The 24,184-nt window shown below is 39.3% G+C and overlaps 2 protein-coding genes across 4 annotated transcripts; one reads left to right on the top strand and one right to left on the bottom strand.

Moving 5' to 3' along the window:
• The first annotated feature begins 951 nt into the window (after window positions 1–951).
• Window positions 952–13,685, top strand: LOC145453682 (uncharacterized). 3 transcript variants are annotated; one of them, XM_080331652.1, is made up of 4 exons: window positions 952–2,136; window positions 2,308–5,608; window positions 10,810–11,025; window positions 13,414–13,685. In XM_080331652.1, exons 2-4 carry the CDS (start codon window positions 5,218–5,220, stop codon window positions 13,440–13,442), a joined length of 636 nt encoding a protein of 211 aa, XP_080187778.1. In that variant the 5' UTR covers window positions 952–2,136; window positions 2,308–5,217; the 3' UTR covers window positions 13,443–13,685. The 3 variants fall into 3 exon arrangements, with proteins under 3 accessions (XP_080187778.1, XP_080187777.1, XP_080187776.1); XM_080331651.1 differs by having other exon boundaries at window positions 952–2,131; XM_080331650.1 differs by having other exon boundaries at window positions 952–5,608.
• Window positions 13,686–14,116: 431 nt separating this feature from the next.
• Window positions 14,117–22,680, bottom strand: LOC145453680 (uncharacterized). Its single transcript, XM_080331648.1, has 6 exons — window positions 22,440–22,680; window positions 22,049–22,169; window positions 21,358–21,514; window positions 20,507–20,714; window positions 18,420–18,540; window positions 14,117–15,142 (listed from the first exon to the last, which is right to left on the bottom strand). The coding sequence occupies exons 1-6, from the start codon at window positions 22,564–22,566 to the stop codon at window positions 14,956–14,958; spliced, it is 921 nt and encodes a 306-aa protein (XP_080187774.1). The 5' UTR covers window positions 22,567–22,680; the 3' UTR covers window positions 14,117–14,955.
• Window positions 22,681–24,184: the final 1,504 nt, after the last annotated feature.

Here is a 24,184-nt window from a genome sequence, read left to right on the forward strand (position 1 = left end):
TCAACACATTCACTGAGAAGCATTTATTAACAATGTAATTTAGAAATTAAATTAAATTAAATTACACTGGAGAACATATCTGAAATTATTCACTCGGTCCGCCAACGTATTTTTTATTTCTCATTTGGCCCGCGGAGGAAAATGGTGTGGACACGACTCAGTGAAATTTGTCTACGTCACACTTTACATTTGGTCAAAGACAACTTTACGGCCATTTTTGACCGGCTTGCTGAGCGCTGAATTCGATAAAACGGGCATCAATGGAAAGCCGCTGCACTACAGATTCCGAAAATATAAATTTTATTCTGCTGATGGTCCTGGAACCCCCAAACTCTGCTTCGAATTTTGCCTTTGTGATCTAGTTTTGAAATTGTGACGCAACAATTATGTCTCGTAAAACGAGAGTGAAAGCTAAGAAGAAAGAGCCAGACAGCATTGTCGCGTCACAATTTAAAACTGTTCTGCGGCCCTGCTGAAAATTTGATAAGCAGATTACTTATCCTATAATTGTGATTACAATTAGACTTATTTCAGCAAATGATTGTTGTTATTATTATTGTTATTTATTTTTGATTGCATGTTTTGCGAGGAAGGTGGTCAACATATTAAAATGACCGCAACGCGCGCAAGTGGCATAAATCTGCCCCAATATCGTTTATGTTGACTTACGAAAATATTTTGATACTATTTCAAACCTTCAAAATTCCGTACATTTAGGCATATTTTAGAATTTCTTCCCGGACGCAGTTTGAGCAGTTAAATTCCGGACATGTCCTGGAAATTCCGGACGTATGGCAACCTATTCTAGTTCGGTGCGAACCCCGGTGTTTCAATTTAAGTTCTAGAAGTTCTCGAATATTTTCATGATATCAGCAAAGGAAGTTCAACACATAACTACTTGATTCGTCACGCTTGATTCGTCAAGTTTAGGGGCTTCGTTTAGGGGCCTAGGCTAGGCTATGTATTACGTGCAATGACGTATCTATCAATATCTGATGAGATGGAAATGATATATTTATGTCTGTGGTGCCAAATCTTTCGGATCATACGGACCCCGAGGAACGTATGGAATCTATTATATAATTTCAGCACATCATGTGATAAGATATTTAGTTTACGTGACATCTTACGATGCACCAAGCGTATACTAAATATGGCATCATCGTATGGCGTAGGACAAGGGACAGGGACAAGGGCGGGACAGGAAGGCATTTATGCCGTGGGATTTTTGTTGTAATTATAGCATATTGTATCGTGCACTACGTCATAGTGCTTTCCGAAGCGACTCCTATCGGACCAAAATTCCAAACCGGATTTTTGCTAATTCCGATAATACTGTCGATAATGTAAGATTTATCAACATAAATAAACAAATATATAGGTGCACGCACATTTATTTGGGATTAGAATCGAGGCGTCATAGGTTTCTGTTCACAGGTAATAGTTCGTGTACACAGCACGAGCCAGAACCGTTCAGGGGTTCGCAATATGTTGGCAAATACTTCAGTATTTGTGCTATTGCTATTTCATAAGATCTTACTTGACATGAGTCCTAATAACACCACAATATTGCTATATACAATGAAAAGATAGGAAGGTGTTGAAACGACCTGGAGTAGCCTTTGAATAAGATACCCACCTTAGCCTAGGCGATGTAAGAAGGAGCCACCCACACTGAATGAAAAGTAAAAGAAGATAATATAAAAGTACTAGCGACTAAAAGAAGTGTAATGTGACGGAAGGAGAGGTCGATATGTCAGGTTCTGGTCTGGTAAACTTGAGGGCTATTATTGGGCTGATTTCACTTTGGTTAAAAGCGATTTATCATATGGATCGGGAAGTTCGTATTTATTATATGTACGTTGTCTGCCATAGACTGCTTGCGAATAACTAAACTTATTATGGAAACATCATCACATCGCCCGCCTGTGAGCATTTATGTTGTTCTGCTCGCTATTTACCACGGTAAGTCGTGTGTTCAGATTGATGTCCTGAGTTTGTCTATCGTCATTCGCTGCAAAAGCCAGTGTACATTCTATTTCGTTAGCAAAAGGGGATACGCTTGCTACTGCGACTACAGATGAATTCACGACAAGCGCTGCTTCATGTGAAACGGCCGAAGGTTCTGCTGGTAAGGTAAATTTATTCGACATCATGTATCCAGGTATCTTCAAAACTAAGGATACGTTTCAGATAGAGAAAAGCTCATTCGGTGTTCTGTATTGTATCCAGCCTTACTGCTATGTAATTATATGCATGAATCACCAAATATCTTACTGAAGATTTGTGTATTTTGTAATCATATAGCTTCGACGGTATCTACTCTGACTTCAGCGAGTGGTATTTCTTCTGTCACGACAGACGACACTTCCACGCTTGCGACAGCCACCACACTATCACCCTCAGTATCTACAGCCACGACCGATATGAATACATCAGGTGCGTATATGGTATCTATAGAATATATTCCAGAATCGAGCGCCTTGAGGCAGTGCGTGCTGCTCAGAGGTTGTCAAAGTCAGACCAAAACCACTTGAAAATTTTCGACTTTTTCAAATGATACTAGAATTATAATTATAACTATACAGCGTTTTTCAAATTAAATTAGAATTAGAATTTTAAAGCTACACAATTTTGTTTCAAATTATACTAGAATTAGAATAATAACTATACAGAGTTTTTCAAATTATATTAGAAGTTCTGTACCTCCAAGAAGCTGTTCAAATTACAATTATAGCTACATAGTTTTCTCCAAATTATACTAGAATTAGAATTAAACGACACAGCGTTTTACAAATTAGATTAGAATTACAGTTATTGAGCTACACAATTTATTGAAATTATACTAGAATTAGAATTATAGCTACATAGTCTTCTCCAAATTAGACTAGAATTAGAATTAAAACTATATTTCTTTCTTCAAATTGAATTAGAATTAGAATTACTGAATTTTCAAAAATCTTGGACATTGCATGAAGTTCAACTCATATCAAATCACAGTTCGCTAGCATAAGCATAATTTTTATAAAAAATTCAAAATTTTCCGACTGCAATAGCTTGACTTACTCGTTGGAATTGAGTCAAATTTGGTGTGAAACGTTTTTGTTTTGGCCAACCTAACAATTTTAGGTGATAGCGCAAAACTTTGAAAAAAAAAGTTCTTTTTTAACAACTCTAATATGCTCACATAGGTGCAGTCTTTGAATACATCGTCGCGGTGGAATGAAAGTGTAGCTTTTGTCCATATTTTTCAAATTTTGAGATTCAGTGGATAGAAAATCAGGTTTTTGTAAAATTTTCAAGATATGGCGAAAAAAAATGAAAACTTTACATAACGTAATCTTCTCAAAAGGTGTAAAATAGAAATTATGGTAGTTCAAAAATAATTTTTTTTTTGATTCTTGCGGCTAATAGCTAAAGATGTTAGGTCGCAACAAAAACAAACGTTGCAGATCAAATTTGGCTCAATTCCAAGCAGTAGAAGTCAAGTTATTAGAGTTTGAAAATATTGCAAAAAGGTTATTTTTTTTCTTCTAATTCTACTGGCTAACCCATAATATTGTTAAGATGTCTACAAACACTAGGCAAAACAAATTTTGCTCAATTCTATCGCTTGGGAGTGAAGATATTCGAGTTTACATTAATAATTCTTGGATTGCCCACGATAAGTACTATTTTTTCGAATCCACGATTTTCAAGTCCAATAGCTTCGCATCTACTGGCTGGAATTGAGCCAAATTTGCTGTATATCGTTTGGTTGGACTGCTTGACAATCCCAAGTGGTGGACGGTAAGATTTTTTTTTTAAATGAAAATTTTCCAACACTGATAGCTTCACTTTTACTAGTCGGAATTGAGTCAAATTTGGTGTGCATTTTTTTTTCGCCAACCTAGCAATTTTAGCTAATAGCCGTGAAATTCTGTATCTCCAAGAGTCTCTTAAAACTGGATTTCCTATTATAATGATAATATAAAACGACAGTCGTCCGTTTTAAAATACGTCCTTATTTTTGAGTTACGTCCATATTTTGTCTAACTTTCAGAGCGAACTACAGGTCAAAAGCATATAAGTGATCACCTTTTTTAACACCAGATGTAGATTTTTAGGCAACAACTGTAGACGGGATGCCAATATCAGACCATCATTACGACCGGAAAGAATTGATTGCGTTTTTTTAGTCATCAGCTTCCCGAATTTCGTGGATAAGTGGCCCATGCAAGCACCACACTAGTAATAGGTTAAGAAGTACCGTATTCGTTGTTCACACCATCCCTATAGCTCTCAGTACTTATAAATCACCCAGCTATGATGATTTACGTTTAAATATTTACGAGATAGAATAGCATATTTGCTATCAAGGTAGCTCAATACGAAGGAGATGCGATGCAAATTAGAGTTGAATTTCCCAGGACAAGTATTCTGGTTATGGGAAGACTGTTGTTGACGATTGAGATTATTTATGAGCTCAATCACTACCCGAATGGCGGATATTGATTTTGGATATCCTTGCGTTGAAATCCGTGATTTCATCCAATTCGCGAGAAGTATGAAAAGAATCTAGCCAAATGCTTGAATATATATAGAAAAATTCACTCATGGGGCATCTTATTACATGAATTACACGAAATCGCATTGCGATCAAGTATCCTGCACCATAGCTAATTGACCTACTAACTCACTGTATAGCAGCTGCCATTGAATGAATACTATAGTCGGGTCTTGAGATTAATGGACCTCTGTTTGATATATCGACCTCGCTTTTCATCACACGTCATCTCATTTTCATCCCTTGTCTCTTTTATGTCTTGTTCCATTACTCAGTGAGTCAGTGTGCATGTGCATGCCTCTTCTTTACATCGTGTAGCCCATGTCTGATTTCACAGACTACTCCAAGTCGTTTTGACACACCTTCCTATCTTTTCATTGTACGCATTCTTGTGGTGTTTTCAAAGGGTAAAATTATTAACAATAAGCCCAACGCCATTATTCACACTTGTACAAACTAATGGTTTTTCAAAAAGAACAACTAGAGCAATAACTAGAGCTTTTCAATAACTTTTCTCTCGCTTTCTCTCTAACTTTTCAAAATCCGCAACTACAACTAAAGCTACTCAAAAATTCAGTAGTTCGTTGACCGTCAACTAAATAGATTGATAGTTTGTACAAATCTGCAATAAACTCAACTCTTATCCATGCTGCCAAACCTAGATCAAGGGAATGTTCAAATTCCTCTTTCTTCATTTAGATGATTACATAATCGTAATTATGTTACTTGTAATCGTGATGGCGGGTCTGGGATTTCTAGCGGGTTGCGCCTTAACTAGATGTCAAGGCCTTCCAGCCGACCATGCAGCAAACTCAGATGTTATTTCGTTGGATGGAGTCCCAAAAAGCGCGCGAGGTACCGAAATTTCGTCGGCAGACGACGATTTGGAGATATCACGCAAAGAAGCCTCGGCTAAAAGAATGGATGAATGCGATGAAATGAATGATGTCAAAGTCGAAGAGAACGAAGAGCACCAAAATCTACCCGACTCGAAAAAGAACGATTGTATTTCACACGTTGATTCGAACCATGACGCTAAAGTTGACAAAGATACTCTTGGAGGTACATAACTTCAATATCAAATCGAATAATATAACTATATCGAAATACACCCGATTATTTTCGGCTGACATTCGTCAGGGGTAACTAATCGTTAGCGACTAGTACAGAATATACAAGTGAGTAATATATATTATATACATAGGCGCCGACTTACGAGGTGGTGGCCACCTCATACGGAATGCTCAAACGCCCAAGTGATTTGTGACCAGTTGGCCGATTTTTTTTTTACCTAAAAAACGGAAGTTTTTGACCTAAAAAATCTAAATTTTGACTTTTTTTGACCTAAAAAACTGAATTTTGACCAAATTTTGACCTCGCGTATATGCAAATTAGGTGTTTTCACACATAATGTTAAAATTGTACTACTAATATTCATTTCTGGTTGGAACTGTCTGTCCTTACGAAGTAGTTTGGTCTGAAAAAACATTTTTTGGATCAAAAACTGACAACTTTTTACCTGAAAAAACTAACATTTTAACGAAATCTGGCCCTATGAAGAATTCCAGTAGTTACATTATGCATTATGGTAGAAATAATTAAATAAGATTGCAGTACCACGAAACATACTTGTATATACATTCTCTGGTAGAAAGTGTCTGTCCTTACTCGGTAGCTTTCCAAGAATGCAGAAAGAACGTTCAACAGCAGCAGTTGCTGGCTGACAACACTGAAGTTGTGCGTACACTGCTGGTGACACACCGTGTTGCTTCATTCTGCCAATGTTATCTACATCACAATTTTTCATCGTGCGCTTCTTGATATAAGAACCATGCAATGCCCACTCAGTCGTGCTTCAGTTGGGATATTACCAGAGGTGGTCAGTAACGAAGTACTTCTACTTTTTGGAAGTACTCAAGTAGTTTTCCTCTACTTTTTGGAAGTACTCAAGTAGTTTTCCTCTACTTCTGGTACTTACTCAAGTAAATCTGATTTTCTCTACTTCTACTTTTACTTCGTAATATTTTGTGATCTACTTACTTACTTTTCGCTATTTTCGGTTTGTCAAGTAGAAGTAGTTGAATCCCCCAATATGAAAGATAGCCTGAGGAATTTCGGGGCTGTTTTCACGGAGTACCAACATTCAATTTTCATAAAAGTTAAGTAAATCCCAGAAATTTTGTTGTGCTTCGCGCATAGTAGTGGTGGAGTGACAAATATGTTTTCATGAAAGTATCAGTGAATATAATTCAGGTACCGGATTGCTTGGTTCCTCTCACACCTCATTGTCGCCCATATCAAATATTTCATCTCAGTAAATATGGCCCATCATGACGTTGGAAGCTACCGATTCGCAATCTAGCAGTTACCTATCACGTCGTAATCTAGCAGCCCATTACGTGTCTTGCTAATCTGGAAAATCCAGCTTTTTTTAACGTTACGACTGTTTCAGCAGATCACCTTTGAAGCTTTATGGACAAGATACATGAAATATATTTTCTGCTTTTTAGAAGTGGTATTTGTATTTCACTTTCAATTGCGAGTATGATACTTTGAGTTATAATTATTTTCAGTTCTTTTGCCTGCAGAACATACATGTTGAAGCTTAAAAGCAAGTGTAGTAATGCCTCTATTTTCCGAAAATAAAGGTACACTAAATATTACTTTTACGATCCACAATCGCGAAAAGTGATGAAACCGTATCCGATACAACTTCTACGTATTGCTCTTCGCCTGAACTTGGGGCCTTATAATATGCGCTAGGGTGCCATATCTAACGGGGTCTTCTAGTAAACAAAGGGTTAGTATTGCATTCTCATATCAATACTATAATTTTCATCCCATGGCGCGAAACAATGCTTATGCTGTCGAAAATTGATACCTCCTGGAATGCATCAATACGAATCAAGCTCTCTGCACGTGCCGCATAGCTCAATTCGCAGCTTTTGACAGTCCATGCGAACGAATTAAGACTGTTTTCAAAACTACTTACTTACTTAAAAATAGATTTAAAGTCAGTCAATTTTACTTCTACTTCAAGTAGTTTTAGGTGACTTATTGAAGAAGTACTTTTACTCGTACTTGAGTAGATTTTTTCGTCGCTACTTCTACTTCTACTTGAGTAGTTTTTTTGACTACTTTGACCACCTCTGGATATTACGGTACGTTGAGCATAACACCATTTGTTTCATTTGAGTGTTTATGATTCACAATGAGCAGCAACGGGCCATCTACAACGGTAGGCCTATAAAATAGGCTACAAGCTGTAAAATGCCAAATGATAAGTGCACCGACAGTGCAAAATCTACTATACAAACTAAATGCTGGTTGCAAAAAGTTTTAATTTTGTAAACAATTTTGACCTAATTTTGACCTAACGCCACAATTTTGACCTAATTTTGACTTTTTTTGACATGTCAAAAAGAAAATACCCTAGTGACCAGTAATTAGTAATCAGGCGAATCGATGCGACCTCGTTAGAGACGTCTTTGTTTTCGAAAAGCGCGCGCGCGGGCGTTTGAAACTGTTCGAAACGCGAAACCCCGTCATTTTGAAAGGACTATTCTGACTCTAATGTTCAGTTGCTATTCAATAATTGTGTTATCAGTGTTCGCGCGGCCGATTTGCGAGAAGCAGGTTGTCAATTAGCGCACGTGTGATGATATCCCGCTGAGATAGTCGTGAAATTAGGTCAGTCATTCCCGTGCGCATGGCAATCGTCGCTAGCCTGATTTATCGCATCTCGAACAAGCCTGATTTCGCAGGCTTGAACAATCGCATCTGCAATAGGCCCAGTTCACACTATATCATCACTGGTTTGCGCAATCGCATCTTCATTGGCTGCTTCTGCCTGTTGTGCACGATATCATCACTGGCCTACACGATAGCATCTCCAATAGGCCTGGTGCGAAAAATATCATTGCTGGCCTAACTGACTAACGGTCGAGTTTACACCGATTAGTGATTGTTTTATGTCATATTGATTAAAGAGCGACATCGCGAAACTGAATAACATCGAATCGCTGCAAACAGACTGTAACGTGCGTAATTGATTTCCGCTAATACTTGAACGTAACGATCCTAAGATGTGTATCATGGCTTGAGTTCTAAAAGACGAAAAACGTCTGAAGCTGAACCACCTGAAATCGGTGCCACCAGGCTCGAACATTTTGATTTTCGAAAACTGTCGCCGAGGATTCGTAATACGCGCTTGTATTTAATTGTTCACCAGAGATCGGGGACTAGCTAATTCACAGCACTTCCGGACTCTTTAGCAAGCTCATCATACGCCTAAAATCGTCAACAAGAGATTATATGATCGTCATTTACACATGTACTTAACCCGAATTGAATTGATGCGATATTGGCAAATTTGAAAAAAAATGCCTATCACGCTCAGTTTCCGACTGGCTGCGGGCCTAGCGTGTGCAGTGCAAGAAGCACCATCATAGATCTCCTCTCCCGACCACGCGACCAAATAGACGTCCTGCTTTTCTAAAGTCTAAGTTATGTGCGCCCATATTCGTTTACAAAACCATTCTTGAGCTAGCTAGCTTCGTGATAGTCTTGGTAATCGGAGCGCGAAATTGGAGAGTGTGTTGGTGTGTGCCTGCAAATTGGAATTCATTTCTGCGCATATTCGTTTCTCTAACAAGGCTTTACCAGTAGCATTACTCGGGAAATGCAGCAATAGAGCTTAAACACCGATATAATGAGATAAAAATTGTCGCGACGAAAGCTACTCAATACGGTGTCAGACTCAAAACCCATTCGTGGCGCTACTGATTAGAATACACGCTTTCTCGTTTGCCGTCATCTATATTTCTTATTGTATGCTTGATATATTCTTACTCTGAAATCGTCCCACAGTGTCATTTTCAAAGTGATATTTTCGTTATTTACGTGCAGCATGCCATGCCATTGTTAGATATTGATGAATCACGAGATTCTGAGTGGCACAAACTCTGCATTTATTCGATTCGTTTGAATAGGGAACCATCTATATTTCGATAAACTTGATCGCTGGACGAACTCGTTTCGAGAACAACACTATCGAATTCTAAACTATTGGTCATTTGGTAGACAGTCGATTTCTATCAGAGATGAGCGGATTTGAAATTTCTATGTCCTAATCCAATCCAAATCCGAACCTTCAAATCCTAATCCAAATCCTAATCCATAACTTTTTCATATTCAAGTCCATGTCCAATCCTAATCCGATTCCAACTGGAAATTCAGAAAAAAAAACTAATTTATGCAATGGAGGGATTCGAAAATTTTCTTTCACAACCAACGATTCACTTGATTCAAGATAACCTAGTAACCATAAGTACATTATTAACTGATCTGAATAAAGTTTGTCGCCATTCGCCACACGACATTTCAATCTCCCAGAAAATAAATAAATCCAATCCAAATCCTAATCCGTTCTGAAAAAAATGTCTAATCCAAATCCAATCCAAATCCGACAAAATTTCACAAATCCTGTTTTTTCAAAACCTAATCCTAATCCATGCTCATCTCTGATTTCTATTGATAAAATCGCGGGCTGCGCTCGGAACTGGAATTAATTGTAGCCCAGGGGTGGTCAACCTGCGGTCGTGGAACGGAAATTTGCGCGGCCGTCATCACGTAATTCAGTTAGTATGTACTGGCGGCCGTCGATTTTGGTGCGTCCGGAATTCAGCAAGGACAGTTTAATATGGATATTTGGCGTCGACTATGCCCAGGAAGGCGGCCGTAGGTTGCTCAAGTAATCGAAATGCGGCCGTGAATAGCAAAAAGGTTGGCCATCTCTGTTCTAGCCCATAGTCGATACATTCAATAGGAATTGGACGTTATATATTGTTCCTGGATCTATTTGCGGCATATAAACCGATGTACTCCAAAAATGCTTCGCGAACGTAAATCGGGAAATGCAGCAATGCCGCCAAATTCGTTGTTTTAATCTTCTAACAATTGCCGTGATGCGAGCTATACGCAACGCGGACAGGGAGTTTTAGATATCCCTGAAGGCGAAGCCGGAAACCGAAAGAGACAATTGCTGATTGGATTGATCATGAATATACTATTCAATTGTGTGTACAAGTAACATAATCATCCATTGTAAATGTGTGTCAATAGCGGAATTCATTGCCATTTCCTGTTCGATTCGATCACGGACGACCTATAGCTTTGGCCTTCACTGTATCGTAATACGTAGGAATATGACGTTATAGAGGACGTAATACTTACTGACCGCAGAAGCCAATTGTTTTTCAAAGGTGGCCAAAGCAAGAGTAAACATAGCAACTCCGAGGCAAAGGACAATTGTACTTGTAGCAAAATTGATCAGAATCGTGGAAAAGGAGAGATTCTCACAGATGCATACGAGGCGGGGTATGTCGAGCAAGTGGACATTCAGGGTAAACGAAAGCCTGAACAGATGGACGGCGCATACACGGTCTACGATAACGCTGAACTTCTTCGTAAAATTGAAGGTAGGGCTATACGTATTTAGGTATAACTCCACAGTCCACAACCATGTTATTACTAGGGGTCGACAAAATTGATTACTTGAGTGATTCAATTCTTAATCGAGTATTGAAGTACCGCTCATCGTAACGTCATAACAGTATGCGGTGGAAAATTCAATATGTACCACTAAGAATACGGTGCCGGTACTACATAGCGTTAAAGATAATTTGGTATTTTAACCATATACTTATTCCATTGCGATTATAGTTACAATGCTGCTTGTTGATCACGAATCCACGTGTGTAGCGTTTTACTGAGCGACCAATCGAGAGTTCGGCCTCCCACAGTGGGAAATAGTGTCGAAACTATAATTGCCTTTTTTAACACCAGATGTAGATTTTTAGGCAACAACTGTAGACCGGATACCAGCAATATCAGACCATTATTACGACCGGGAAGAATTGATTATCTTCACCTAGTCATCAGCTTCCCGAATTTCATGGATAAGTGGTACATGCAAGCACCACGCTAGGAAGAGGTTAAGAAGTACCGTTTTGTGGTTCACACCATCCCTATAGCTCTCAGTACTTATAAATCATCCAGCTATGACGATTTACGTCTAAATATTTACGAGATCTAATAGCACATTTGCTATCAAACTAGCTCAATACGAAGGAGATGCGATGCAAATTAGATTTCAATTTCCCAGCACAAATATGCTGGTTATGGGAAGAATTGTTGACGGTTGAGATTATTTATGAGCTGAATCACTACCCGAATGGCGAATATTGATTTTGGATATCCTTGCGTTGAAATCCGTGATTTCATCCAATTCGCGAGAAGTCTGAAAAGAATTTAACCAAATGCTTGAATATATAGAAAAATTCACTCATGGGACATCATTACATGAATTACACGAAATCGCATTGCCATCAAGTATCCTGTACCACAACTAACTGACCTACTAACTTACGGTATAGCAGCAGTGTCGAAACTATAATTGGCGCTGATAAATTAATAAGTCTTTAGTGGCAAGGATAGTAAAATCGCAGTACTCAAAAAATTACATCTCCCCATTCGACTCGAATCGTTAGATCAGTGGTTCTCAAACTTTTTTAGACACGTCCCCTTGATGATGGTGGAAAATTTCACGCCCCCTTATCGCAATTTCAAAAAAAAAACTATTGAAAAGAGCAACAAGAATGTTTCTAATCTCAACGCATGGTCTGAGAGCATTCCAGGTTATCACTGTTGAGAGAGTTCTTTACTATGCAATTCGGACTATACACAGACCGAGAATTATTAGCTGGCGGTAAATCGCGCAAAGCGCCAAAATTTTTTCAGTCGCATAGTTTGTCAAAAATAATCATGTGCAATGGCGGCACGTATCATATACATATTTTAGCGATTTTGATGTTTAATACCGTCTATTTCCTGGCATGGGGTTGGCTCGAGCGTATAGGCTTCATCGCCATAAGCTAAATCAAAAACCAATAGCGCGGCCCCGCTCTGAGCATTTCAATTTAGATCTTTATTTCTAGGATCCAAAAGGCATGTTTGATGTGGCATACGGCATGACCTTATAAGGACGTATTTTATTTCTCCGTATCGTTATGTCTTACTGCGCGTTTTGCGCAGATGCTTGACAGACAGACCATAAACGCATCAGCTAACACCTATACACGCATTCACCGGTTACTCCTAATTCTGAGACATATCCTGTTCGGTGCAAGGTCCGGCGGCATTTACAACCTAGCGTCGGTGTACGAATGGTACGACGCAACCAAGACATTTAAAATCGTAGTATAATTCAGATAATTGCCATTGTTTAAATTTGGAAGTTTCAGCATATATTACTCATTCCGACTTCAAAAAAACTACATTTCTCTCAGGCGACTTCGCGCCTCCAGTTTGAGAACCACTGCGTTAGAATGGATACTCGATTTCAGTTGAAGTACGCGATTCATTCTGCCCGGCCGTATACTAGTCAGCCTGACATGTATCTGGCATGTCAACCTCGCCTATCGGCACACGCGTCATTCATTTTCATCACTAGTCGTTTCATGTTGTAACTTATTTCTTTCCATCCAGTGTATGCGTGTTGTTAACATCGCCCAGGCCCATAGGTGAGTGTCTGATTTAAAAGACTACTCCAAGTCGTTTCAATTTCGACAACTTCCTATCTTGTCATTGCATTTCAGTCTTCTGGTGTTTAGAAAGGGTGAAATTATTAATAAACTTATACTGGCACTGTCCTATAGTTATAACCTGTAACAAAACTCAATTTCTAAATTGATTTTATAGGGAAAAACTGGACATTACGTTATTCATTGCTAAACATCGGGCACGACAATCTCCACAAATCCGTACAATTCAAAATTTGGTACTTCCAACACCCCTTTCGTTTTCAGAACACGTTTACACGACCATAGACGACTGAACGCCGTTGATTCGTCGCTATGTTGCGGAAATATATCGGGATGATTTCATTGTTTTTCATCCGTAAAGCATCGTTTGCACAGACTGCGGTCATTCCACGTTCGGCCAATACGTGGAAGTGATTTGCTTTTCGTGCGAATTTGATGACGATTGTGTTTTGTTGGTTTTCATTGATTTACGACGCGCTTTTAATCTATTTTGTGTCCTTGGTTATATTTCTAAATAAAGCGATTATTGAACAGCACCGCGGTGATGCGAATTTCGCTTTGTAAGAACGATCGATCATTGAGCTTTTACGCAGGCTTAGACAGCTAGATAACTCTGGTTATTTCATTATACCATACAGCGAAATGCCGGTAATATAATTCTGATCTAATTTGTAAAATGTTTCTATACTCTCATTTTCATTCTAATCTAATTTTTGGTTTAACTATTAATGCTACAGAACTATATCATAATGTAAAACAACCCAAGCTTGCTGTACAGACATTTGCCAGTTATAATTGTAAAGCTGAAAATTTTCTATTTGTCCAAGTTTGTTCCACATACACTAAGATAATGCGGTAACGTACTCCGAAAAAGTAGCAGTGCTTCGTTATTTTACCTTCCATCCAGTCCTTTGCAAGGAATATCTAAGTATATGGCTGATCGAATGCTGTATATTTTTAGCCGAGACTGGGCAACACGACTGATTTATTCTGGACGAATCAGATAATTGGCATGTTAGATACGACTGAACGACTGCATCAACGTAAATTTCATCCTGTTCTCGGCGCTCAAACGTCACGATGTTGCGAAAGTGATAAGCAATCCCGGAATAATGAAAACTGCATCTCCCAGATTTGTGCAAACTCCTGCATTTTCAGAATGCGCGGCACGAACGAATAGAACTACTCAATTTTCAAGGGTCACGAGAACTAGTCACTTTCCAAAATACGCGACTAGAACCAGAACTACTCACTTTTTAAAATTTGCAACTAAAACTAATCCCTTCACCAATCCGCAAATATAAATAAAAGTAGTCACTTTTCAATATCTACAACCAGAAATACTCATATTTTTGTTAAATCCGCAAATAGAACTAGAATTATAAACGAACTTTTTAACATCCAGAACTAGAACTATTTCATTTTCAAATTCCGATACTAGAACGAGAAGTATTCTTGTGGCGAGATAGCGTGGCGGTACGTTCCACAGCTGCGGGTACGTTCCAATGGGTTGCGGGTTCGAGTCCGATGGAGAATGACTTCGCAGGATTCCCCATAAAAGCCTAGAAGTGGGCCGTGCTACAAGTCGGTTAATACGGAAACATAATAAAGAATGTCGACCTGGTGTAAAATGACCAATGTGGTCTAAATACCATGAATATCAAACAACGGCAACGACGAGAACTATATAGTCACTTTTCAAAATCCGCCACTAGAACTAGAACTGCTCAAATATCAGTATTTAGTCGACCTTCAACTAACTATAGATCGGTAGTGTGCACGAGTCTGGCATTCCCGCAAAGTGAATCACATCTTTCGGCATCGACCTTCCAGAGCAAAGCGATACGTCATCATTTTACTTCTCAAGGTCCTGATAGTTCGCCTGCCGCAGTACAGGTCGCAGTAACTTCTCTGCAGATTCCTGGGCACGTGGATGCCGATGTTTTCAAGGCGGACAAACGAGATATCCCGGTTGTTAGCGAACAAATTGGAACTGTTGAGAGTACAAGGTGTTATAGGAGAACAGGCGCAGAATATATACGATCGAGCTATAGGCTATAGCTCGACATATCGTAGGCTAGTTAGGGCTGAGCACAGCAATGAAAAAATTAGAGTGTCGATACTATTTCCCGCTGTGGGAGGCTGCAAACCTCGATTGTTCGTACCACAGCATGGCAAATATGAAGTGAAAAGCTACACACGTTAGTGGAAATGATGTATCTGTGAACTCGTGAAAACCCATAGCATTGTCACAAAGTGCAGTGAAATAGGTATGGCCGAATAAATTCCGAAGTATATTTGATGCGATGCAGAACTGGATTAATTTATTTTCTTTATGGTCGCATAAAAGATAGATCTGCACGTCATCCAGAGTGATACCAGAGTCGACTCGACTAAAAGCCTATACCGATATGAATTGAGAATCGAACAGAGGTGGTCAAAGTAGCCAAGGAAGCTACTCAAGTAGACGTAGAAGTGGCGACGAAAAAAATCTACCCAAGTACGAGTAGAAGTACTTCTTTAATAAGCAACCTAAAACTACTTGAAGTAGAAGTAGAATTGACTGACTTTAAAAGTACTCAAGTAAGTAAGTAGTTGTGAAAACGATCTTAATTCGTGCACAGCACATGGATTGTAAAAAGTTGCAAATTGAGCTATGCGAAAGGTGACGAGCTTGATTCATATTGATTCATACCAGCAGGTATCCAATTTTCGATAGCATAAGCATTCGTCCACATCATGGGATGAAAATGATAGTATTGATATGGAAATGCGATACTAATCCTCTATTTTCTCGAACAACACGTTTTAGAAAACAGCATGGTAGGGCGCCTCCACCAAGGCCAATAGTGTTGAAGAGCAATACGGAGAAGTTGTATAGGATACGGTGTAAACACTTTGCGCGATTAGTAAACGTTAATACAAAATATGGTGAGCCGTAAAAAAGCCATATTGTGTAGCTTTGTTTCCGGAAATGATGAAGTGATAGTCACTGGTCAGTTGGTCACCCCAAACCACTGCGCGCAAAGCGCGACGAAAATTCTGGGCTTTACTAAACTTTTGTGAAAATTAAATGTTGATACTCCGTGAAAACAGCCCCGAAATTCCTCAGGCTATATTCATGATTGGAAGATTGAACTACTTCTACTTGACAAACTGAAAATAGCGAAAGGTAAGTAAGTAGATCACAAAATATTACGAAGTAGAAGTAGCGAAAATCAGATCTACTTGAGTAAGTACCAGAAGTTGAGGAAAACTTCTTGAGTACTTCGAAAAAGTAGAAGTACTTCGTTACTGACCACCTCTGGAATCGAATCACTCAGGTAAGCTACTCGGTTTTGCCCAGCCCTGATCAGCTAACGAAATTCAGAAAGATTGCATAAGAAGTGTAACTAGCTACGATTGTAACATTATAGTTTTTCATAAACGTAGTTTGTATCGAGGTTTGAGCTTAGTTAAAGGATTTCAGTAATTTATCAGTAGGCCTGTCGCGCAACATCATATGAAGCCACCACTGCATGGCGTGTCAGCAACAATCATCATAAAATTCCAATGGAAATCGCACCGTTGCTCTCTAGCTCGTATATCAGTACACCAGTAATTGAATTTATGATATTATCTGGTGGAGAAAGTAACATAAGGATGGTCTATATATAGGCAGCACCGTAACTGCCGCACCCCAAACCCCCCAATTGGGGGGGGCGAGCTCAAAGGGGGCCCAAAATTATTTCGTGAATTAGCATAAATCATAAAGTATTTTTTGAATTGAAATTCGAATTCAAGAAGCCATTTTTCTTTATTATTGGGTATTAGGCCATTACCGCGCTACGACCCACCAAGACATACAATCAAGTTTTAGGCCATATATCATGCGACTCCAAGAAGTGTGCCAGAACGATCGGCAGCGAGAAAACCTTGGCCGAAAAGGTCTATGCCCTTATGCTGACCGAAGACTGCGTTCTATATATAAAATACACATAGGTTTAATTGTAGCCTACATAGCCGCCTAAATGACTGACGCCGAATGTTCTTGTCTTTGCAATCTGAACCTCACAAGACAAATACCATCCCGCTGGGAAAAAATTTATGCCAGTGAAGAAACACCAATTTGAAATCGTGTGCGTCTCTTAGTTTAGAAGCCTACGTTTGGGCGATTCTATATGTTTTGATATAGCAGACTGGAAGTCACGAAATAACATCATGTAACGAAGTCATATCAACGGGTCCGCCCGCCAGAAGATGTTTAATCATTATTTACGAGCCATCCCATTTTCAAGACACTTCACTCAGCTCTACCGGTAAATCTAATTACGTGAATAGAGAGGAAAATAAATTGATAGCATAATATATATGCAATCGCCGATCTGATTGACCGATTTTATCATAAATTATCGAAAATTTTCGCGCCTCGCGCTGGCTCACAATACAGTACAGATGATTTCGTGACAAACGCGAACAACGTGATGGGGGGGGTCGTTTTATCACCCTATGGGATCCCAAGACCCACGTTTTTGGGGCCTGAGGTGCTGTTTCGTTCCTGCCAACGGGTATACGCCTGAAGATGTTTAATTATTAATGGAGTGGTCCTACCTTTTCAAACACACCTCACTCAGCTCTACCGGCAAATCTGATTACGTGAGCAGAGAGAAGATAAAAATTGATAACAATATAGGCAATTCCCGATCATACTGACCGATTCAATCATGAATTCTAGAAATTTTTCCGCGCTTCGCGCGCTTAGGCGACAAAATCTGATTCACTAAACAAACTCCCAATGAATATAATAAATAGCGGTAAACAGTGTATCGCCGGAGGGGGGTCTGGGGGGCGAAGCCCCCTAGAAGTTAGGTCTATAACCCTATGGGGGGCCCAAGACCTAAGTTTGGGGGGGGGCTGACGAAGTGCTGTTACGGCCCTGAATCAGAGGTGGTCAAAGTAGTCACCGTCGCTACTCAAGTAGAAGTAGAAGTAACGCCTGAATTTCTACTCAAGTAGAAGTAGTAGTAGTCTAAATTCATAACTACTTAATAAGTAGTGCGAGTAGGCAAAATCTACTTCAAGTACTTCAAAAAGTAGAAGTACTTCGTTACTGACCACCTCTGCCCTGAATATAGGCTATGGTATAGAATAGAACTGTCGAAATTGAAATTCCGTGGTGCAAAAAAATATTCGCAGTTGTACAGAATGTACAACAGGTACACACAGCCGTCATCTATATTCAATCTTCCCGCTCGCGTATCGCGTCTTCCTGTATCGAAAGCGATAATTACCTTACACAGCGCAGTTCCTGGTTGTAAGACGCGTCGAAAAAGGTTAATCTCGGCAGATGTCTCAAGGGTTCCGCTGTCAGCTTTGTGATCTGATTTCCCGATATTTGTAAGCTCGTAATGTCTGAGAACAAGGGGATGAGAGAATATGTGTAACTTATGTATCTGTTGTTGTTGTCTGTGGTATTCGTGGTATTTTTCGACGGTAATGGTCATTTACAGAAGGTCGATATTCTTGATTATGATTCCGTATCTGCCGACTTGTAGCACGCACAGCTCTACGCTTTTTAACTGTTCCTTGATATTGCCACGGTCAGTGCTCAGTACGTCTACATTTTTCGGGTAATAAAGTAGTTTTGCATATAGCCTACTTGTACTAGTTTATCAAGTATTTATGATCCAATTCTACGAGTCGCGATTTTCGAAAATGTAATCAATTACTATGGTGTAGCGGCTATTTCGACCTGTGGTATGGCAATGTCTCATAAACATGATGCAGCATGCCCCAAAACGACACGTGTTACTGTACGATATCCAAAATCTAAAATGTACGTAGTTTAATAAAAAAAATGCCAAGTAGCAGAAGAAGTCCAAGTAGCCATCGTCCGTATTCGAGTAGAACGCAGAAGTAATCATTTCGCAGTAATCGAGCTGCTTCCGCTGCACAGATTACGATTAGCCTCTAATCGGAGAATTTTGATCAGTCTAATTTGAACCGCCGAGTGAGGTGTCTCGGAAAGTTAATCGGCTCCCCGATGCCCCGACAGGGTTGTCCAAAAATATAACTTTTTCCCCAGATCCCCAGGGATTCACAGATTGAGTTGTTTGATTGCGTAAAAAACGCTGCACACCAATGTGCCTTAATTCCAACCAATAGATGCCAGCGCAGAGCCACTAGAAATTTCTGAATTTATTTAAAAAAAAATTTCAATTTTTATGGTCAGCCGCATGAAATTGTTGAGTTGTCTACAAAAACGATGCAAAACAAAATTAACGCAATTCCAACCAGTAGAAGCGGAGTTATTTGATTTTTCATTAATTTTAGGATTACTCACCATCAATGCTATTTTTGCAAATCCAAAACTTTTAACTGCAATAACTTCGTTTATACAGGTTGGGAGTTAGAAAAAATGGTTATGCACCGTTCTTTTAGGCAACTTGACAATTTCATGGGATTGACAGTAAAATTTGAAAAAAATCCGATTTATTTTTTAATAAATGCGTCGGCTCCTGCTGGTTGGAACTTATCGAAATTTGGTCTGCAGAGTTATTTAAGCAACCAAACAATTCAATCAGTGAATCCCCTGGATACTGTAATTTTTCAACTATCCTGCCCGACATGTCTCGCCGCAGATCAGTCCGAACACGTCAATGTGCGTCAGTGTTCTGGGATAATTAAACTCACAGAGGAATCCGCATCTGTGCAACACGGCCACCAGGTGACCTTGCACGGTGACTTTTCGATCGGAATCTGTGCAATCCATACTTTGTACTGTGCCTCTGCAGGCGATATATCAATATTCTATAATTCGTTTTTTTTCGCTGTACCGGTCTGATAACACACGATCTTTCATGTAGCGATCACGATAATTCTGCCTATTGCAGTCGCAGTATCTCCGATCAGCAGGATGCCGTTCCATTCAACAAATTGACAACTGACAGCCACTAACACGTTTTAGCATTATATGATGCAACAACAGATAACACCGCTTGATTAAAAACTTGGGATACCTCGAGTAACCATCGCGCGTATTCAACTTTATACGTCGCGATTAGCAGTTTTTAATCACACGATTGGCATTCTTATTCTTCCGCATCAGCTTACTTTATGATCTCGGCCTAACATGCGCCCCGATTAGCAGTTTTTAATCACATGAATAGCGTTCTCCCGGATCAGCTAACTTTATGATTTCCACCCTAAAATCATAACCACTCTACTCAGATTTTAGTAAGAACTAGGAAACTTCGAATACCTTTTAGTTATTTTGAAGTCGCTACTTATACTCGAGTACAAATTGACGACGGTATACTATTACTTCCACTTGAGTGCCAAGGATGACCACTTTGTCTTCGACCTCTGGATAGTATACCTGGGTTGTTCTTGAATATATCATCTGGTAAGCTCGTGATTTTGTTGTCGCGTAGGTCGACGACTGCTAGCTTTTTATTGTTGGCAAATAATTCCTCCGGGAGGGTGGCGATATTGTTCCAAGAGAATAGAACTTTTCGTAGATTCGTGTTGGCCGCCAAGAAGTCCGACGGTATATTGTCGAGATGGGAAGCTTCGATTTTGAGAGTCTGGGAACGAAACGGGAGAGTTACTATCTTCCTCTTGCAGTCCAGAGTAGAACAGCTACAGAAAATTATCACCTTTTACAAATTAGATTAGCATTAGAATAACTGCAAAAACTTTAAAGTTGAATATAATTCCTAATCGGAAAGAAATACGACGAAAAGCGAGTTCAATTCATATTAAACCATATTTCATTCTCATAAGCGTGAAAATAGCAAATGTCTGCACAACGAGCTTGGCTCGTTTCGCACGATACATGCAGTTCTTTTGTAGGATTTTCAGGAAAACCATATATTAGTCTACAAATTAGATTAGAATTTGATCACCGGCATATTGCTCTAATTAGACTAATTTAACAACTAGACTTAGCTTAGCTATCCTAACTAAAATTTACCAGGCGTTTCAATGCCATTATTTAAAATTTGAACGCGTTGAACATCTATCATGATCGTAATCGGTTACATTCGAAAAAATCGGATGTGGGCTAATCGTAATCATGAGTTTACGTATCTACTGGATTTCCTCCCCTGCTCATTATTACATCACAAGAATCCTAGATTTTGGTCAATGACCAGGTTATTATATTCTAGTTTATTTACCATTGCCTTCTATAGATACCTTCGCGTAAAATGATGACATGATTCTTACCTTGAGATTCGTGAAATACATCAAAAAGTCATTTTTGAGTTGTGGCGCAAATTGTTCGAGATTTCCGAAACTTAAATCGAGGTCCGTGACTTTTATCGAGGTGTCGGTCCTTCTGAAGTTCGACCGGTCACGAGTTCTACAATCCAGAGTCCATTCTCTGTAGTAAGAGGGGCAATTTTGTCGTTATAGTTAACAAGTGTGACTGCCTTGTTATGAATATTTTAGCCCACCATTTATTGCGTTATTCTAGCTGTGAATCAGAGGTGGTCAGGACATTGAAAGTAGAAAGGGCTTTGGGACGAGATAGCAAATATATTTCTTGAAACTGAAAGAGAAGTAGCCTACTCAGCCCGTCTTAGTTTTGACATGTCTCTGAAATTAAAACTAAAACTTATAAATTGATCATAAATGTATCGACTTAGTACTACTTGAGTATAGCAACGTTGAATATATTTTGACCACATCTGCTGCAAATTAAGATTCAGTCGACCCTAATAAAGATAAACTGTGCGTGGTAATAGTATCGGCATTTCTCGGTCAGAAATTAAGATAGGGTTTGTAAATCGACATCAGGTCGTACAGCGATCTATAATTTTGCTAATCTAACAGGGTAGCATCGCGTATTAAATACGTGAAGTGAAATAAACCCGAATATTTTTGCCTGGCACTCGGCCTATATATATGATGGCACCTTTGTATCGTGTTTCTGGAATTGAAATCCCGTTTGTAACAACAAAACGGGTACGGATTGCCGTATCGTCTCTCTGTGTTTTCGTAGCGACCTGTCAAGCATGGCCTTGGTGAGTAGCAATCTGAAATAAAGTTGCGAAACCTTGAATGAATAAAATATGCTACAGCAGTGGCGTGGCGGGGGGAATGAGCCGATTTCATACTCAAATCAAGTCCGCCGCACTATTTTGATACGTTTACAAACCGAAACGAAGATATTTTAGTGAGGAAATAAATCTCCGTGATGTTACGCAAGCACAGGCGTGGGTGATAATATAATTTGCTAACTATGCGCACCAAAAGTCCTGCAAATGGCCTATATTCGACATTCTCATTGCTCATTGCTCACTCACCGGAATCCCTTTGACGACCATTCCGTAAACCACAAATTTGCGGAAACGAACTAGGACGTTGTGAATATATTTCCGATATGAAGATAAATGTTACGATCAAGATCGATCTCACTGAAGAACGCTGCATCTTGAACGGACAATGATGACACGTATATAGTATTTCTCGCAATACTACGACAACTTTTAAATATCACCCTGCTTGAAGAATTGCAGTAGGCTATATATCTATAAATGTGTGTGTTGGATTTTTTCCACAGCAGCAAGGATATATAAGTTGTTTTGAGGATGTACCGCCTGAGCAACTCAATAGGGCGCAACGGTTTACTCATCAACGTGATTAATCATAATCACCTGTGCCGAGCAAAAATCTCATCGTCAGCATATTTTCGTAAAAGCGTAACGTGCTGGTAAGTTAACGCCACCAAATAGGCTTAATATGTACTTCATAGACAAAAATAGCTTGCTTATATAATAATATAGTAGTATAGTAGCATTAGTAGTACTAGAAGATAGAGAGAGGTCGTCAGTGTGAACTCTATATATGCTCTATCTGTAGGAAGCTGTCTTTCTTTTTCGTAACTATAAGCCTTCACTGGATCGGAAGAGAAGTCTAGCAATACTGAAAGTGTCTGATGGCTATGAACGTTCTATAAATATACTCACAGGCTACTGAGCACAATCCGCTGTATTCATTTATACATTCTGACCAGACCAGCGCAATGTAGTTCGAGGCCGTGATTGCAAATCTGTGAAGTGTCCCACTGTCCAATGACAATACTCCCCAGTCCCCATTCTATCTTCTGATGACTCTTACCAAAAACCTATTAACGTTCGGTGATTGTAAAGCCGCTCGCAATTGTTACGTCTGTTCTCCAATTTCCACTTCATGATATTTTTATTTAGGTACGCCGTAAAATAGCAGCAACGTTTGTCTTAAAGAAATTCTTGTTCATTCACGCGATGCACCAACGATCATTATCTCGAGTAGATCATCTGATAAGATTTCCAGGAACCAATCTACTTTTGCTAACACAAAGCAACTCCTGTACCGAAATAGGGGTGTAAAAGATATAAGTATGGGGTGACTAAGCTCAAGGAATGGAAACTATTCCTCCGGGGAATTACCATGCAAAGTATTTTTACCTCAAAAAGTAAAATACATTTATAGAAAACATTACAATGTAGGCCTACATATTTAGGCTGTATATTTTTATCAACAAAAAGTGAAATGATATTGTCTAGTATCTATAGTATCTACACCTACACCGTTTCATTTCATTGTAGGGGTTTTGAATATCACCTACAGCAGCAGATCATAATTTTAGATCCGAAAAGGGGGTCACTTTTTACTATAAGTTACAAAAGATACAGCCTGATAGCGGACGAGAAAACGGGTATTTGGAAATTTTTACTAAAAATATTACTGGGTTGACTAAAAAAAGACCATTATTTATTCCAAATCGACTCCCGAAAGACCCGTTCACGCGAAAGATCGTTTGGAGTTGTTGACCTGTTTTTCACTGTCGTCGAATTCCAGATTTCACTCCATCGCTTGGCTCTCAAAGCTATAAAGGAGGACGAATTGCCAAAAAGGACGACATTTGGGCGTCCTCGGAGGGCATTTCCGATTTGTTCAAAAAGGAGGACAAATCCTCCTAAAGGATGACGCATGGTAACCAATGTTCACTCGAGTTTTTGACGAGTATGCGCATGCGCACACTCACCAACTCACTGCGCATACCCTT

This window comes from Botryllus schlosseri, chromosome 13, assembly GCF_051294905.1.
Source record: "Botryllus schlosseri isolate E-star chromosome 13, Bs_hap1, whole genome shotgun sequence".
Lineage (NCBI taxonomy): Eukaryota > Metazoa > Chordata > Ascidiacea > Stolidobranchia > Styelidae > Botryllus > Botryllus schlosseri.